An 18157-nucleotide genomic window follows, 5' to 3' on the forward strand; every position below is an offset into this window, starting at 1 on the left:
GGGGGACTGAGAGAGTGCAATGTTACTGTGAAAATTTGTAGGGGTGCATCATAATCCCGAGTAGTCAGCACCCACATATTTAGAGGGCTTTACTAATGTAGGTTAGAAATGTAACATTAGGCTAGGGATCAGTGCAATATGTAGTGGGGTGTTTATTAATCATAACCTAATGTAGTGCTTTAATCAGGAAATAATGTTTGGTTAACGTAGAAATTTAATCATATGTGAAATGTCGTATTATCAATGGTGTGCCTTATTAAAGTATACGCATGCTTATTAATGAGTGAATAACATAGGCTTTTAATATGAAAGGTACACTGCTTACATTGAAAATAGAATGAATGCTTTAAAGTGATGAAATGTAGTGTCATGTTGTGTTAGAAATGCATTTAAACGTGCCAAGACCTAGGATATGCTGAAGCCAGTAGAGGCCTAACTGTGTTTTCTTGGTTAGCCTTAGTCGAAGAAAATTATTTCTCCTTCCTGGGAAAGGCTGTCCTCAGTGAATATTGAATTGTAACTTCAAATGTTTGCAAGGTTGCTTCTCATGTATTACAGCCTGCAGGTGCAAGGCCACAAGACTCGTTAGGTTGAAAGATCTATTGTTTAGAAGTGAGGATGGTAGGCGCGAGTGTAGAGGAGCCGCAGAGGAATTTGGGAGTGCAACATTCAGCGAAGAAGGTGCATGGGACCCAAGGACACTTCAACAGATGCTTGATGGAGAGGTGCCATACTGGAAAAATCTGCGGATCTGTACCTGCCAGAGTGACGTGCTTCTGGGCGTTTCAACTTTTTTGGGGATTTTGTATTAGGGACTGCACCCGAGGGTGGAGAGTCAGTCTGGAGTGGAGAGAAGACTAGAAGCCAGCGAGTGGGCTTTGGGAAAGGCAAGATGTTGGTAGTTTGTGAACTTAAGGCAGAGTAGGGTGTAGGAAGGAGCATCCTAGAACGAGCATGGTAGCTGAGGTTACTTATGGGAAAGTGAGTGTACTTCTTAGGAAGTCTTCAATGCTGACACCTTTATTCTTGTCTGAAGGTGATGTTAAGTAGGGATGTCACTTTGTGTAGGGACAGTCTAACCAAATTATTTTTCTTTCTGTAAATGCAGTCCCGACTTTCAGTCGGGACCATTGTGGAATGTCTAATGCTGTTTGAATTTACTTTGATCTTCATTCTGAGTCGTCTGAGACTCCTGCAAAGAATTATGTTTGTATTAGTCAGGCTCTGGTGCTACTGGACCTCTCTGCTGCATTCGACACGGTCGACTATACCATCTTGGTCGACCGTGTCGAGCAGGCAGGCCTCAGGGGCCCTGCGCTGAGCTGGATCCGCTCATTCATCACTGACCGAACTCAATCGGTCAGACTGGGCTCCTTCACAGCTCCCACCATATCTACCATCTGTGGAGTACCTCAAGGCTCCTCGTTATCACCCTTGCTTTTTAATTTGTACCTACGCCCTCTTTTGTACTCCCTCAGGAAGTTAGCATTTTCAATTATGCCGATGATTTGCAGCTCATCTTTCCTTTGAACACCAAGGACTCTGTGGTAGAATTTCAAAACACCAAGTCCCACATTTTGAGCTGGATGAGCTGCAATCATCTGAAACTTAACCCAGGCAAGACTGAACTGGTCTTGCCTGGACAGAGCAGACTCAGTTGGAACCCCAGTTTCTGGCCCTCCTGCATGGGCGCCCCCCCATCCAAGTCATCCTCGGTTAAGAGCCTTGGCATCTTCATTAGCGAGGATCTCTCCCTGAAAAAACAGGTTGGAGCTGTTGTTTCCTCCAGCTTTTTTCAGTTGAAGAAAATAAAAGAAATTGCCTGCTTCTTCTCCTCAGCTGCCCTCACTCAGATCGTCATCTCCCTGGTTTTGTCCAGATTGGACTTTTCCAACAGTCTATACCTTGGGCTCCAAACTGGAGAGCTCAAACGCCTCCAGCTGGTTCAAAACCAGGCAGCCAGACTTCTTTTGAACATCCCCAGGAGGCAATCAGTCAGACCTGGCCTGAAACAGCTTCACTGGCTCCCGGTTGAGCAACGCGTGGCCTTTAAAGCTGGGTGTATCCTTTTCATTAGAGACTTATTTAAAAGATACAGCCCCTCCCGCAACCTCCGGTCTGCCCATAAAGCCCTCCTGACCATCCCTCCGTATAAGAAGAAGCATCTCGGAGGCAGCTGCTTTGACCACCTTGCAGCTGCCTTCTGGAACTCTCTCCCCCTTCATCTGAAACTTAGTGATAACATCCTCAGCTTTAGACACTCCCTGAAGACCTGGCTCTTCTTTCAGGCGCATCACTAAGCTGCTTCATCTCCACCAATTGATGGTCGCGCCTTGTTCCTCCCTACAGCGCCATGAAGCCCCCGGGCGTACGAGCGCTTAATAAATGCCAAATAACATTAACATTAACATTAACATTAGTGCTGGTCTATTTCTTGACTCTCTCTTGCTGAGATGTCTGCATGTTCAATTATTTTTGGCTTTGTAATAAATCTTCAAAACTTCAGTTCGTAGTCAGTGGTCCTTTGAGTCTAATTTGGATTTGGGTTGTAAAGCTGTTTAAAGTTATGGTTGTAGAAATCTTCCCTATACGCTTTTAAGACAGGTAAAAGGATTCTAGAGATTGGTAAGTAAAATCTAGATGAGAATCCCAGCTTCCCCAGTGACTATGATCGTTTTCCTACTGGTAACTAGCAGATACCCTTAGTTTTTGGCTACAGTGTACAAGTTTGCCAGTCTGAATGTGAATTCAGCAGTTGGCAGAATAAAGAACTCAGCAGGTAATCCATCTGTCCCCGGAGTCTTAATACATATAATAGTTTCTAATAGGTCTGTATCTCCTGCGGGGTGGTATCATGGGCCAGCTCCTATGCCTCCTCCTCCTCCTCAAGGCCCGGGAGGTGCAGTGCTTCAAATTAGGTCTGTGTTGCTGTGGTGTCGTGTGCTGTGATGCTTCTATATAGAGCCAAATAATATTGAGGGAAGAGGTCATTAATCCCCTCCTGGGAGTATACTCTGTCCCCTTCCCTGTCTTTAAGTTCAACTATGGGTGAGCCACAATTGGTCGTATTAGCCAGCCAGGCCAGGAGGGATCCAAACTTGTATCATTCAGCATGCGTTCAGTCCGTGTATTGTTTAAAGACAAAGCACCATAGCCAATCTATCTGGGCTGCTGCAGTCTCTCTAGCCTTTAAGAGGTAGGGTTTCAATTATGGGTGTTCCGGTCTATGGATTTTCAAGTCCCCAGGTCTTGTTCCAAAGTTAGTACTTCTCCCAATAGGGTGTGTCTGATCTCTTTTGACTCCGCTACACATTGGCCACACAGGATTGCCTTGAAGGCGTCCCACTCTACTTGGGGATTGGAGGGCATGCCAGCATTGTCATTAAAATACTGGAGTATTTTATCTTTGATCATTTCCAGAAAAAGCCTGGTCCTCCAATAACTCTGATTGTAACCACCAGGTAGGGATAGTACGTCTGGGTTGAGCCCACTGCAAATGCAACAGAATAAGGTTATGGTCTGATACAGTGTGGGCCAGATATTCAACTGATACTAATCTATGTATGTCTCGGACACAGAGGAATATGTCCAGATGGATGTGGACTTCATGGAGACCAGAGAAGAAAGAATAATCTCCCTCTTGGGGATGTGTCTTTCTCTAGGAGTTAACTAGCCCCCAGTGTCGTTACCAATCCACAAACGCTTGGGCCGTGAGGACAGTTTGGGAATCTCGTTGCAGGTTGGTTCTATCCATTTGGGTATCCTTCAAACAATTAAAGTCCTCCATTATGGGCAGGAGAATGAAGTGTGGTGCCTAGGGTTGCGATACGCCTTCAACAAAAGCGCTTTGATTTGAGTTTGGGGCACATATGTTTATGATGGCTATGTCTCAGCCTTCCAGGCACCCCGTACCACCACATATCTACCCTCTGGATCTATTAAACTGCTGGTGAGCTGGAAAGGTACCCCAACCCAAATACATATCAGAACCCCTCTTGCATAGGCCGAATGTGTGGTGTAGTATGCTTGTCCCCTCCAGCTAAGCTGCAGCACCAGTCCCTCCTTGACCGTTAGGTGTGTTTCCTGTAAAAGTGCTATTTGAACACCCTCCTGTTCAAGTAATAAAAAACGTGATAGATTTTCAACATAGTATGCATTACACAGATATTCCAGGAGATGCATTTATAAGTGAGGGGGACGACCATCTGAAATACATAGCAAGGTTGTTGGCATGCACTTCCCCTTTCCCTTCTCGCTTCCCACTCCCTTCTCTCAGTAACCCCCTGTGCAGTACAGGCATTTTATGAAAATGAGTACTACTCATGAATACCCAACATATTAATCAAAAGCAATTGTTACAACACCCTCTCCCCAGGACAAGTAGGTGGTCACACCCCATCCAAACAATCAAACAGTAAATAACAAATTGTGTGAGTTCCCTCGTGTTTCTTTAAGAGGGGGGATGGCCAAGAGTGCCCCTCGGGCAGCGAACCCTCTGTCGAGTGTAGAGCCTAGGAGGTTTAACTCCTGCCCAGGGAGGGAACTTAAGTAGGATTCACATGTTACCTTAGTAAGTACTTCCGGTCCAAATTTGAAATCCCCCAGATCAATACCAATATGTCCATGGATTTAGATGATGTAATTGGACGATCTTGAGTCACTTTGGGCATCATTAGGCTCGAGACTGCAGAACTGTTGGAGCATCAATCGAGTTTGAGCCCCAAGCAACACTATCCCCCTCAGGTGTTGGGGGTCCTGTATCTCCTCCACTCATCAGTGCTACCACCTCCATCGCATGCTGTGTTCTGAGTTGCACCTCAACTTGTGAGGCGGCAGCAGAGCTGCGCGGTGACTTTTTGCATCTAGAGTTGGAGCGGCGTGCATGCTTTGGTTGGGGGCTCTGACTGGGCCCCGCCTGAGGCCGTTGATCCAGCCAGTCCCAAATCCCCTTCTTGGATTGAAAAAACCTAGCGCCATCAGGTGCTGCCACTCATAGTCGGGCCGGAAATAGCATTGTGTTGGTAAGGCCCAGCTGTCACAGTCTCGTCTTTGCCTCCTGAATGTGGCTCTTTGTCTTTGCACCTCCTTGGAGAAGTCTAGAAAGATCTGTATCACAGCATTCTCAACTCAGAAACTCCTTTGCAGCGGGCCTGCGCTAGAATGTGGTCACAGTCTTTGTAAGCGAGTAAACTGGCCACCACCAGTCTAGGTGGCCCCCGGGTATGGTGGCCTGGTCGGCACACGGTGGCTCCGCTCAAGAGCCAGGAATGTGGAGAGACCCTCTGCTGCTCCCTCTTCACAAGTCAATTTCTAAAGATAGTCTATCATATTGGATCCTTCTAGCTTCTCGGGCAGGCCCACAACCAGTACATTGTTGCGCCAAGAGCGATTTTTGGCATCCTCTGCCCTGAGCTCGAGTGTGCGAATCTTGGTCTCTATGTTGGTCAATCTCTCAGCTACTGAGGTAAGTGTGCCCGGTATATCTGCCAGCGTTCTTTCATTTATGTTTACTATCTCCACTAGGCGCTTGTGAACGTTATGCAGGAGGCCCAAATCAGAGCGTAGAGTATATTTTGCCTATGTTCCCTGCGGGCAGAACCAAGCTGGGAGGTCTGGGCAGCAATATAGTGTCAATGGAGTTTATGCAGGATACATCAGAGCAGTGATGTAGGGATCCCGCCAAGCAGTGCCAGTGACTCCACTGCCACAGGGTAGAGTTAGCAATTACCTCAGCAAAGTAGTCGCTCTTTACAGCAGAGCAGGGCTTAACTTCAGGCAGCTCATGTCCTATCGGTCACTCTAATCATTGTGCCATGCATCCTTAAGGTGTTATAGGAGGACGTCCCGCAGACATCCTCAACTCATTCTGCCCATACGCCAGGATTCCCCTACAGAGGAGGGTCCCCTGCTCTCTGCAGCACCCAGCATATGCACAGGCTGGAAAGTCAGTGGTCCCCAAACCTGTGCTGGGATATTGGGCAGCCCATAACTCTGGGCAATAATATCGGGCCTCACTAGGGAACCTACAGGTGTGAAGGAGTCCAAATCAGCGGCTCTCCAGAATCAGGAGGCAGTTCCTCTGATCTTTAGCGATATGGAGATGGGGAATCAACAGAGTGCCATGTGAGGCATTTCCCCACCCCAGAGCACAAGTACACAGCTCAATCACGGGGTCAATAAAGCAGCCCCCGCCACAAAGCATGCAGTAGCTAGGGCGCCTGCCGATATGTGGGCTGACAAGTCCGGGACCCTTTTCCTCCTCAACTGGGCCTTCAATACATAGCGGACGGACCCTGTCTTCCTACCCAGTTCAAGAGCACTGTGTCCGGCTGGGAGTGACTGGGACCCACTATCCACCCGCAGTCTTGTTGAGCTGGAGTCAGGGCTGCAGCAAGCACCAGTCTAGGAAGACGCTTTTCGATAGCCAAGCCCATCAGGGCATAGGCCCAGGTAATTTTCTTTCACGATCTCGCAGGAAATATCTGATGCTGCGCCAACTCGCCTCTGTTGTGTTTCCTTCCTTATTCCTCCACCCGGCTTTGGGGTCCTAGGGTCCCTCGCCTGCTGCCCTTTACACCAGGACTGAGCAGGCCTCTATCCTCCAGGTTCGAGCAGCCGATGGCTGTGTCAATGGAGGATCGGCCGGACCGGGGATCCGGAGGCACATGCGGCACGGCAATCGGGCATCCCACTCACCAATATGGTCAGAGGCTGCGGTCACCAGAGGCATGGCACTGCTGATTCTGGTCAGCGTGAGGCCGCCCTGATCTTGAGTCACAGCCTCATGGTTCAGCTGCAGATAGATACGATTATTTGATGTTGGCCTCAGTCACAGTTAGAGCGTGTGCTTCACAGTTCTGCATTGCACGCTCAGTACACTTGGCATGCATCAAATACCACCAGCATGTCATTATATGTTCTTCCTGGCAATATTGTGATTGGCAATTTTATTTAATTGTTGTTCCCTTATCCTTCCTCCAGACATAGACATAGGAGGATCCACTAAGGTAAATAATTTCAACACATATGACACGAGCATGTTGTTGTCTTCACTTTGGTCCTGAAGAATCGCGGTAAATATACCAAGAGCGAGAAACATGTTGACCACATGCACCACTAGTACCTTCTAGGGTAACACAACATAATTGGTTGACACCTAGGGGACTAGTTTCACACACTTTTTTAACCGTAGTCAGGGGACCCCCAGAATAAAGTCCGTTCCGGTACCCCTAATTACATTTTAGCTACCTTACCATAGGTATACACTTCCCTGCCCACATACCCCCACTTCACCTACAGGCAGTTGGAAAAAAGATCTCTGCCAAAGAGCCCCTCTCTGAGGTGTGCCCGTCGGGGATTGCACCGCCTCCCCGACGAGGAGCAACCGCCGATGATGAAGCATGACACTCCTCGGGGTGTGTGAGGCAAACATGTCCAACATAATGGATTCCCCAGGGTATTAATAGTATCCCCTTTCTTTCCCTTCTACTTGGTCACGCCAGCAAGAACTTTCCTATCTCTGACTTCTTTAGGAACAGTACAGCAACCCCCTTTTTGGTTTGACTTCCTAGTACCTTGTACAGACACTAAGCTGTTACTGGACCTTCCACTATCTTGAGTGGTAAATAGTGTCCCTTTGCCTCCCTCCCTCTTTGGAATCTCCGGCCTCAATCATTGCCAGCAGTGCCAGTGCCAGTCCCTCCAGCTAAGGGATGCAGTAGGGGAGCTTTGTGGGGCCCCCTGGGCTGGCTATATTATGTCAGGATGGTACTAGATGGGGTCGTCCGAGCGGAGCTCCAAGCAAAGCTGCTCACTCCATCGGCATCAGGCCACGCCCTCTCATATAGTTGTACTCTTGTAACCTCAAACCCTAACGTTCAATTCCAGGAGGCATTTTGTCTATGGGATTGCTGATTATCATCAACAGCACTTGATGATCAGTCACTACTGTGAAGGGCTTTCTGTACAAAAACACATGGAAATATTCACAAGCCCAGACAACTGGCACAATTTCTTTTTCAGTTTGTGGGTGAGCATGTTCCATTTGTGACAGGCTTTTACTGGCATATGCCACAATATGTCTCAGGGCATTTTGCTGTCCATTGTGCTGTGTAAGGATTGCGCCTAACATGACAGGGCTAGAGTCAACTACAACCTCTGTGTGAAGTTTGGGATCAAAGTAGGCCATTTCAGTGGAACTCTCAATAGCTTGCTTTATTTTTTGGAAGCTCATCTCACATTCTTGTGACCAATGAAAAGACACATTGTTTTCCATTAGTTCTTGTAACAGTGCACTGATCGTAGCAAAGTCTTGCACGTATCTAGAACAATAACTTGTACTTTAGCTGGATCAGATTTCATATGCCCATCAGAAAAGACATTGGCAAAGAATTCTAAGCTTTTCTTGTGGAATTGACATTTGTCTGCAGTTAGATTTAAGCCTGCATCATTCAGCAAATGACAAACTTGTATGACAGCTTTGTCATGCTCTTTCTGTGTAACTCCGAAAACCAATATTCATCACTATAGTAAACAGTAGTTTACTACAGGCTGCATGATATGTTGAATGATGACATGGAAAAGTTCTGCAGCAGAGAATATACCTGAGCTTAGTTGCTTGTAGAAAAACAAACCAATATGCATAGAAAAGGTTATAATTTTAAAAGATTTTTCTTCAAGTTCTAATTGGTGATATCCTTTATTTCGGTTGAGTCAAGAGAAGAACTTTGCTCCATACAAGTGAGCTATCATATCAGCTATCTGTGGACCGGGAAGTCTCTCTCCCTCAATTCCCTTGTTGGCCAGACGCATGCCAACACATATGTGTACAGCTCTTTCACTTCTCTTTTAGGCACTATTACAATGGGAGGAACCAGTGGTGTTGAACTAGTGGAGCATTCACTGATGTTATATCTAAGTAACAAATTACGTTCCTTTTCAACAGCTTCTTGAAAGTGAAACGCAACTCGTCTGTGTCTTTGAGCTACAGGACAAATATTGTCATTTATGTGTAACTTTACTTTCATTGTTTTGAGTTTTCCTAATCCAATAGAAAATGAAGGAAATCGACCTACAATTTCATGATCAGCATTCATATTGTAGTTCACTAATATTAGTCCCATTTCAGAAGTAGTGTTAAAACTCAGAAAACAGACACTTCAAGCTGTTCCTTGAAGTACATGAATAGGAGCTTGCACAACAGTTTTCTTATGTCTCATTGTGGCTACAAATAAACCTTGACTTTTTAAGGGTGTTGAGGGAGCCCATGTGTATACTTTAGTCTTTGACTTTGTGAGTTGTGGTCAGTAAACATAGGATTGAGCTAACATGCTGCACCTCCCCGACCAAGGTGTAATGAGGAGAAATATCTTAGGGGCATATTATCAAGGACAGGCGATACATTATCGCCGCTTTTATCGGCAGGAAACTACAGATAAAGCGGCGATAATGACCTTGATAATATGCTCTATGAATTCCAATCGAAGCCCATGTTAGATGTGAACACATCTAACATGGGCTTCGATTGGAATTCATAGAGCATATTATCAAGGCCATTATCGTCGCTTTATCGGCAGTTTCCTGCCGATAAAAGCGGCGATAATGTATCGCCTGTCCTTGATAATATGCCCCTATATCTCCTTGTTACTTCCTCTTTCTATGTGTGCTGCATTGTGCACACACATAGAAAGAGGAAAATACATCAAAGGATTGTTTTTGTGCAGTAAAGTGTACCTTGCTGAGTAAAAAAAACTCCTGCTCATAACGCAGGCCCCCTTGCAGCATGGCGCAAGGGTGCCTGTGTTGATGTTAGGCTTCCACAAGTGCTCCAGGACTAGATGGTGCATTTCCGCTGGCCTACTTTCAAGCAACACAGCACCGCAAGTTGTGTTGCCGCATTGCGTGAAACATTGGTAAATATACACATACATGTCTTCTTCCTTTAAGAACGCATGACACTGTAAAACCCGGAATTCAGCTTCAAAGGTCAGACTCTCCAATGTAAGCAGGCACAAATTTACATTAAACCAGCAAGATGTTTACATTTATTTAAGCAATGCAACACTGTCTCATTTCTAAAAGGTACAATTACATATGTGGGTCCTTAGCTATCTAAAGTAACCTTGGTATAGTTTTTATGAACCTGCAATAAAAAAGTCAGGCATAAAGCTAGAAAATGAAAAACCTACCTCATCCCCTTGCTGAGGTCGCATTAACGAAACGCGGTCATATTGCCGTCGAAATAAGGCACATAGTGCGTCCAGGCGGCCCTGCAAGGAAAAGTCACAGCAAGTCACCCATCAGTAAGAAACAGTGCACTTCCTTACCCCTGAAAGATCTTAGATGTGCTTTCCTACGTATCATTGCTACAAGTGAAGAGCTGGGCAGGACCACACAGAATCTCCCATTTCAAGCAACTCTGACCTGTGATATTGTCTTCATTCCTATTTGAAAGAAACTCATCAGCTATTCCATGCTTCTAACCCACAGTTACAGCAGTAGTTTGCACTCAACTGTAACTTATGCTGTTTATTGCTGAAATGCCATCGAATTATTGCTGTTAAATGGAATTAATTGTACTTTACAGTTTTAAAGTCCTATTTGCCCGTTGGTCCAATAGACCGTTTGATGTAAATTGAAACATGCTCTAGGCTTTACAAGTGAAAATTTGGTTCCAAAATACCTGCATCATCCAACTAAATCTACAGTGCTTCAGTAATAAACGCTTTGGATACAGTAGGATTTTATGACGCAGGCAGCATGTAAACATAATGGGCCTCATTTATGAAAAAGTGACGCATCGCTGCGTGAAAACAGCGATGCGTCACTTTTCACTGCGCACTCCTTGCGACATTCCTGATGCGTCAAATTTAATGTATGACGCATCATGTCGCAAGGAGTTACAGAAACGTCAGTATTTCTGACGTATCTGTAAGCTCAAAAGTGACGCATTGCTGGAGTGTGTCACAAAAGGGACGCAACTCCAGCAATGCGTCCTTTCACATGGGGAAAGCCCCATGTGAAAGGGCTTGCGTCAGTCTTACGCCTGCTGTGAGGCAGGCGCAAGATTTTGACGCAACAGCGTCCTAAAAGTGACGCAGTGAAATCTCATAGATTTCACTGCGTCACTATTACGAGGCTTTTTGCGGGGGAACGCCCCCTCTGCATACATTATACCTGACGCAGGTATAATGTGGCGCAGGGGTTTAAAAAGTGAAGCATCTATCTAGATGCGTCACTTTTTAAATATGGCACAACAAGGCGCATTTTTTACACCGCTGGTGCGCCACAAAAAGTGACGCACCGGCGGCGCAAAACTGACGCAAGGCCTTCATAAATAAGGCCCAATGATTAAAGTGTCCAAGAAGACTGAAATACGTTGTGGTAGACAATGGGGGGAGGGTGGACTGCTTTGTAGTCATATTTGCAGCCAGATCTCTAGTAGCCCCCTCCAGATACAGCAATAGTTATAGCTACATGATTATGTTGTTGTTGTATTAATGTTTTTAACTATTTCTTAAAGAAAACCAAAAATAAATGTATTGTTTATAAGGACTAAAATATAAATAAAAAAAAATAAATAGGTTAACATTGGCACATATTTTTATGTTCCTTTTTAAAAAAAAATGTTTTAATTTTTTGAAAACCTTTATTTTCAAGTCAGTGCACACAGCTATTTAGCCTTACATCCCGGAGGCTAGGCAGCAAATCATCGGTCAGACGGCTAGTGTACAAGAAGCATGTTTCCAAATCGTACAAAGGTTTTTATTTGTAAAGTTTTAAGAAATTAACTAAGATGAAGAAGAGAAAGCACCAAACTAGTGCTAAGAAACAAGGCAATTTAAACATTTGTGTAACAGAGCCCGAGCTTAGGAAAAGCTAGGCCCAATAACCTAAAAATAATCTGAACAGCACCCGTTTGCAAGACCATGGAGGGGGGGGGGGATACAGGATAGATCTGCTAATAGAACATGTGTTGGAGCCATAGGCTACGGGGACAGTCTTTCTTCCAGGGGGGCGGTGTCAGGTGGTAGGCAGATATCACCCCTATACTCGTTCCAGGCCCCCCATATCTTTTGCCACTTTTTGGGTTTACCCCTGGCCACGTACACCGTCTTCCCTCGGAACATACACCAATCCATGTTGGCCTTCCACTGTACCACCTTTGGGGCTGTAGCAGCACCCCACATCTGAGCAATATCTTGTTTCGCGACCATGTTCCCCAGGGTGACCCATTGTGTTTGTGCACTATTATAATCAGTAGGACCCCACACATTCAGGAGGCAGCGCCGGGCCTCTGCCAGAACATCTACCCCAGTCACCTCGCTCATGATCATATGCACCCGCCTCCAGTAGGAGGCGACTACCCTGCACTCCCAAATAATATTATGTTCCTTTTTCTAAATTGATGCACATTGTTTATTGTTAACAAACAAGTTGTTTTGTTGCCTTGAAAATGGTGTGGAGAGTTATACACTTGCTTATGTACCGTCTTTCCTGAAATTGCTTATTTCCCTACGACTTTCTTATACACTTGCTTATGTACCGTCTTTCCTGAAATTGCTTATTTCCCTACGACTTTCAAGTATATTTTGTATGTAGGGGTCCCTATTTTTCAAAACTGCTTTGTATCTTGGACAACATTATTTCCTCTGGGGACTGATTGACTTGCTGTTGCCATTTGGGTGATGAATTATTTTTCATAATAAGACCCCTGAAGTCATTGCTGAAGTGTAAGGGATTTTATAATTGATTCAATCTGTGTACGTCACTTCCCAAATCCATGTGGCCGGCCAGTCTAGGTGCCCCCCCAGTTCCCAAAGAAGCAATAAAAAGTCTTGGGGTCTGGCTAGAACCTGAACTGTCAATGACCACTCAAGCTAAACGAGTGGCAGGGACTTGCTACGGACTGCTCAGGTCAGTACGGAAGATCCTCCCGCTACTCCCTGAAAATTCCCGGAAACTACTGGTGCAAGGATTAGTCATGTCAAGGCTGGATTATAGCAATGCCCTATTCCTTGCCTCACCAGAATCCACTCTGAATGTGCTCCAAAGAGCTCAGAATGCGGCTGCACGAATGCTCACTGGTATTGCCAAAAGATCATCAGCTAAGCCTGCTCTCAAGGCCTTGCATTGGCTTCCAATCCGAGCTCGCATAAAATTCAAATCCCTCTGCATTGTGTTTAAAGCTTTGCAAGGATCAGGCCCTCCAATTCTTAGGGACCTGGTGCGCCCTTACAAACCTACGCGAGCCCTTCGCTCTGATGATGGTAATTTTGTGGTGATACCCAGAGCCAAAAAGGTGAGGTCCGGCGGTCGCCGGTTCTCAATTAATGCAGGCCAACTATGGAATGCTCTACCGATGGCCCTGCGGAAAGAATCTAATCTAGTGAGATTCCGCAAAGCATTGAAAACTTATCTTTTCCTCGTTTAGGCTTTCTCGTCAGTTGTATTTGGGTGGTGGTCCTGTGTCTTTTGTTTTTGTTTTAGCCCTGGGACGCTCGAGGGCAGCCATGCGCTTTATAAATCTCTTTTCATTTCATTTCATTTCATTTCATTTCAGGATATATAGCTGTACCACCTGGAGTAAAACCTTTTTATATAACCCAAGCAGCATCAAGTTCACAAAGCAGGAGTTAATGGCCCTTTTCAGTTTCAAACTGTAAAGTCAGTCAGAATAAACAATGAAATAATACCTGTCAAATGTAGGGTTTTCACATAATATTAATAAAAAACAACACCTGAAGAACACTAAACATCTCTCAGGATGACCTACAAATCTAATGTTAGAGACAAGGCCCCAGGTCCGGATGGGGTACCAATTGACCTTTTATAGATTATGCTGATCTATGGGCAACTCTAATTTTCCATGTCCTAAGGAGTGCAATGGTCATAAGCCCGCCTAAGACTTGGGCGAATTCTATCATAGTACCGATTTTTAAGAAGGATGACAGAGCTGTCACTTGGTGCTATCAACCCATTTCCCTGATTGATTCCACAGCCAAAATACTTGGTAGGATCCTTTTGGAGTGGCTAGAGTGTTGGGTCAATGAAAAAGGAACTTTCTCTGCAGTCCAGTATGATTTTAGTAAGAGCCTTGGAACCATTGATCAGTGCTTGGACTTGCATCTAATTATCAGCAAATATAAGTTGGCTAAGACTGGCCAACTGCACTTAGCATTTATGGATTCAAGTTCAGCATTCAATTATCTTGACAGGGAGCAACTTTGGGCAAAAATGTTAGAAATGCTAGAAATGGAGGCAGAGGCTGCATTGGTTCAGTTTCTAGCCCAACTGCACAAAGATGTGAAAGGTTGTATTAGATCTGGGACTAATGGTGAATACACCAACCTAATCAGGATTAACAGAGGGATGTAACGGGGTGTGGCTAACCGCCAAGCATGGCGGCCGCAAACTGACAGAGCTCCTTTGCAGGACCCACTTATCCTGCTGACTTCAACGGGGGTCAATTACTCCTGACCTCCCCTGCCATCGACTTGAGACCTCAGCGGTGTTGTGCTGTGCCGCTGGGATCGTCAAAACACTACCGCTGCGGAGGAACACTGTGTGCAGAGGTGTCTCTGAGATGCGAGGCCTGCCTGTGCTGGGAGTGAGGGCCTGGGCCAGTGGGCGGCGGTGCCGGGACCTGGAAGGCGGTGACCCGGTGAGTGTGCAGCTGCTACGGAAGCCCAACGACAAAACGAAACCACGGGTCAACCCCCGCAGAGAACTAGTAACTGCGGTGTACTGCGTACTGCGAGGCCTGCCCGTGGGGCAGTGTGGAGGCCTGTAGATCTGTGCTGAGAGGAACCACATGCTGTATCGAGGGCCCCTGGACGGAGATCGGGTAAGGGGGATCCATAAATTCTGTCTGGACAAGCTGGCCCAGTGCCGTAGGCCCAGGCGAATTACGCAGCCCAAACTGAGTATGCTGAGCGGGGCCGGAGCGGAACCCGGAGCTGCGAGGAGAGTGCACTAGAAGGCTGTTGGGACCTTGTCTGGGGTGCTGCCAGAGCACAGAGATCTGTGGAGACTGGGCCCTGTGGTCGCACTTGGGGGTCGGAGCCTGGGTTTGTGTCGACCGTCACAGAAGGGCTGTGAGTAATACAAGCTGCACGGGTGCTGGGACACGGCCGCTCTTTGTCCCCCATTAACTGTGAAGAGCTCTGCGCCACAGTACTGCTGATCTGGGGCCCTTAGGGCCATCACGACTTTCCGTAGAAGCACGTTGGATAAGCTGGCTACCCCCATATGGGAACTGGCAGTGCTCCCCGGGGCCAAGTAATGGGTGCAGCATAGGGACACAGTGGAGTTGACCGTAAGTTGGCGCTGCTTTGTCCGAAAGTCACTGGGCCAGCAATGAGCACGCTTCACCGTCATAATAACGGTCCCATTAACCACCACTATTAATTAGCAGGAGCCTGCTGTGACACACAACCACAATTCCCCTGCACGTCTCTGAGATCACCCACCTAGTCAGACATCACTGAGCTGGGCGTCAGAGTACACGCAGCTGGGGCCAGCCATAAACACACAAGATGCAGAGTTTGTATGTGGCATCCAAGACCTAATGCATGTGTTTACTGGGGCACCTACTGTGGATACGTGCAAAATCTGTGGTAATAGCTGGGCACACGTAACCCATTTAGTGTCTGATTCTGGTCCCTGGCGCAGGTGTGGCATGATAGGAGGTCTCTTGCTCCCCCTCCCTCCTGTCAGGAAATAGTGCAGAGCATCAGCAAAATAGCTTGGTCGGCGTACTCAACGATTCATCAATATGGGGCGTACGAAGGGCAAACCAATGGAACAGTCCCCCATCGAACAACAGATACAGGGGGAGACAGACACGGCCTCATAGGCATCATCGATCAGCTGTGCCTCACCAGCAAATGAGGAGACTGCCCCAGAAAAATTAGACGTAATTGTGCTGGAGATATGGGACTCACGCAATTCTATTGAACAAAAATAGGTTCCCCAACCAATGGCTTTACCCTTCTGAAAGCAGATCATGAGAAATTGTCGAAAAGAGTTAAAACTAACAAACAGACTCTCTGTCAGAGATACTGAAACAGCATAAGGAGCATACCGGTATGCTTGTCGCCTTTTTTTTGCGTGGAAAGGGCTCACCGGATACCACTGAGTAGACCAACAGCTGCAACACCACCAAGGTCAATGATCGCCCATGTCCTCAATTATAAAGATTGTGATCTCCTTCAGAAAGCCAGAGAAAATGCGCCCATCCAATATGAAAACCAACAAACCTCTCTGTATTCAGAATATACAGTTATGGTTCGGAAGCAGCGTGCCTCGTGCCTACCTCTGAAGAGGAAACTTCATGACTTACAGCTCAAATATGCCCTATTGTTTCCGGAGACTTGAAAATCTTACATGACCAAAAATCAAATTTTTTTCAACAGCCCGGAGGCGGCCAATGACTGTCTGGAAGCTACCCTTTCTCCCCAAGCTCTGGCTAACTTAGATCAGAAGATATTATGAGCTTCTCAGCGGCCACCGGGACAAAGACCACACTGAAACAGATCGATCCATAGACCTAAGGAGGGGGGCCCTTCCCTGGAACAGGCCTTACCGAGTCAGGAATTGGCACTGGCTGCAGTAACTGCTATGCAAGACAATAACCCGCCATCCACATCGGAAGATTCAGACGATAACTTGGTGCCTTCTAATTCTGACGGTAATGACACGATGTTCCCATCAATCACCCCGCAAATAGTGCAATCGTTATTTGGATAATACAGTATTAACTAGAAATGACCACCCATTGATGGATACTGAGAGTCTATGAAGGAGGAAAGTAAGATCTTTCATAAATGTCCATATTAATATTCTTCCTTCCCCAGGTGTCCTATAAGCTGACATGCCAAAGTATGGGTCCTAACATGTGTGTAGCTCCGTCGGATAAGGAGACACAATGTGCTGTGCAGGAGCCCCCCCCCCCCCACCCCCCCTGCAAGTATTGCAATAGTTAAGCGATTGGACGTTTGAACTGCTCTGCTTAATGTTTGGACCAGCAAAGTTCAAGTGCTAGTCCTAGTATCGGGGGTTAGACGAGTTGGGTTCTCTGGGGTTGCGGCTCACCCCATCCTACGATACACACCCTAATTGTTGTACTTCGGGCGATGTAACACATACAGACAAAATCATACATGGCTGTGCAGGGCAAATATAATATAGTGATCTGGAACGTTAGAGGGATGGGCTCAGTCCATAAGCGTCACCGCATTCACGCTCAATTAAATAGGAGGAAGGCCCACATAGTCTTGCTACAGGAAACCCACCTGACTAACAGTGAAGTTGTTAAACTACGTAAGAAATGGAGAGGCAAAATATTCATCACGTCATATTCTACCTTTGCAAGAGGGACCCTTATATGGGTAAGACACGGGGTACCAGTCATGAACATAGAGCAGCGCATCACTCCAGGAAGGTATACGATTGTGCATGGGAATCTTGACTGCATACATATAATTATTGGTAGTGTATACGCACCAAATTATGACCAAGACAAACTTTTCTCCATCATGAATACCATATTAGCGGATTGGGTTGATATCCCGTGGGCACTGGGCGGGGATTATAATGCCATACTGGATGTCCATCTAGACCTTTCCCATTCCCCGATGCATGGGGCTGTAGCAATTAAACAAACAGAATTCCTGAGATCTTGGGCAGAGGGATGGTTGATTAAAGATGTGTGGCACTTCCAAAATCCCACCAATCGTGAATACTCTTTTTTTTCTCCACCACACCAGCTCCACACTAGACTGGACAGAATTTTCTGCTCCTCTATTATTACCCCCCAAATCTCCCAAGCAACATATCTGGGTAAAACCCTGGCAGATCACAACCCATTGGAAATTACTCAGGAATGGGGGAAGGTACCCACTCAGGTCCCCACTTGGAGACTGTGGCTGTTAAAAGATGCGGTCTTTACAGATCACTTAGGTACCACTATCTCTAATTACTTTAATGAAAATAAAAATTCTGCCTCCTCACGCTTAATAGAGTGGGATGCATTTAAGATGGTAATGTGTGGAACATCCATGGGAGCCATGGTGGGGGCTCGCCAGCAAATTAACAAGAATCTTACAACACTTGAGGCCTTTCTACAAGAGTTGGAACGGAACGCAAGTGCCGACCA

The 18157-nt window shown here is 46.3% G+C and overlaps 1 protein-coding gene across 1 annotated transcript in view; it reads right to left on the reverse strand.

Moving 5' to 3' along the window:
• The window catches only part of LOC147664938 (anthrax toxin receptor 2-like), a 470307-nt gene that overhangs the window by 69662 nt on the left and 382488 nt on the right, over window positions 1–18157 (reverse strand). Inside the window, exon 9 of the mRNA XM_086949874.1 lies at window positions 10188–10268. Coding sequence (XP_086806000.1) covers window positions 10188–10268 — 81 coding nt within the window. The remainder of the gene's footprint in view (window positions 1–10187; window positions 10269–18157) is intronic.

This window comes from Lissotriton vulgaris, unplaced genomic scaffold, assembly GCF_964263255.1.
Source record: "Lissotriton vulgaris unplaced genomic scaffold, aLisVul1.2 SCAFFOLD_1004, whole genome shotgun sequence".
NCBI lineage: Eukaryota > Metazoa > Chordata > Amphibia > Caudata > Salamandridae > Lissotriton > Lissotriton vulgaris.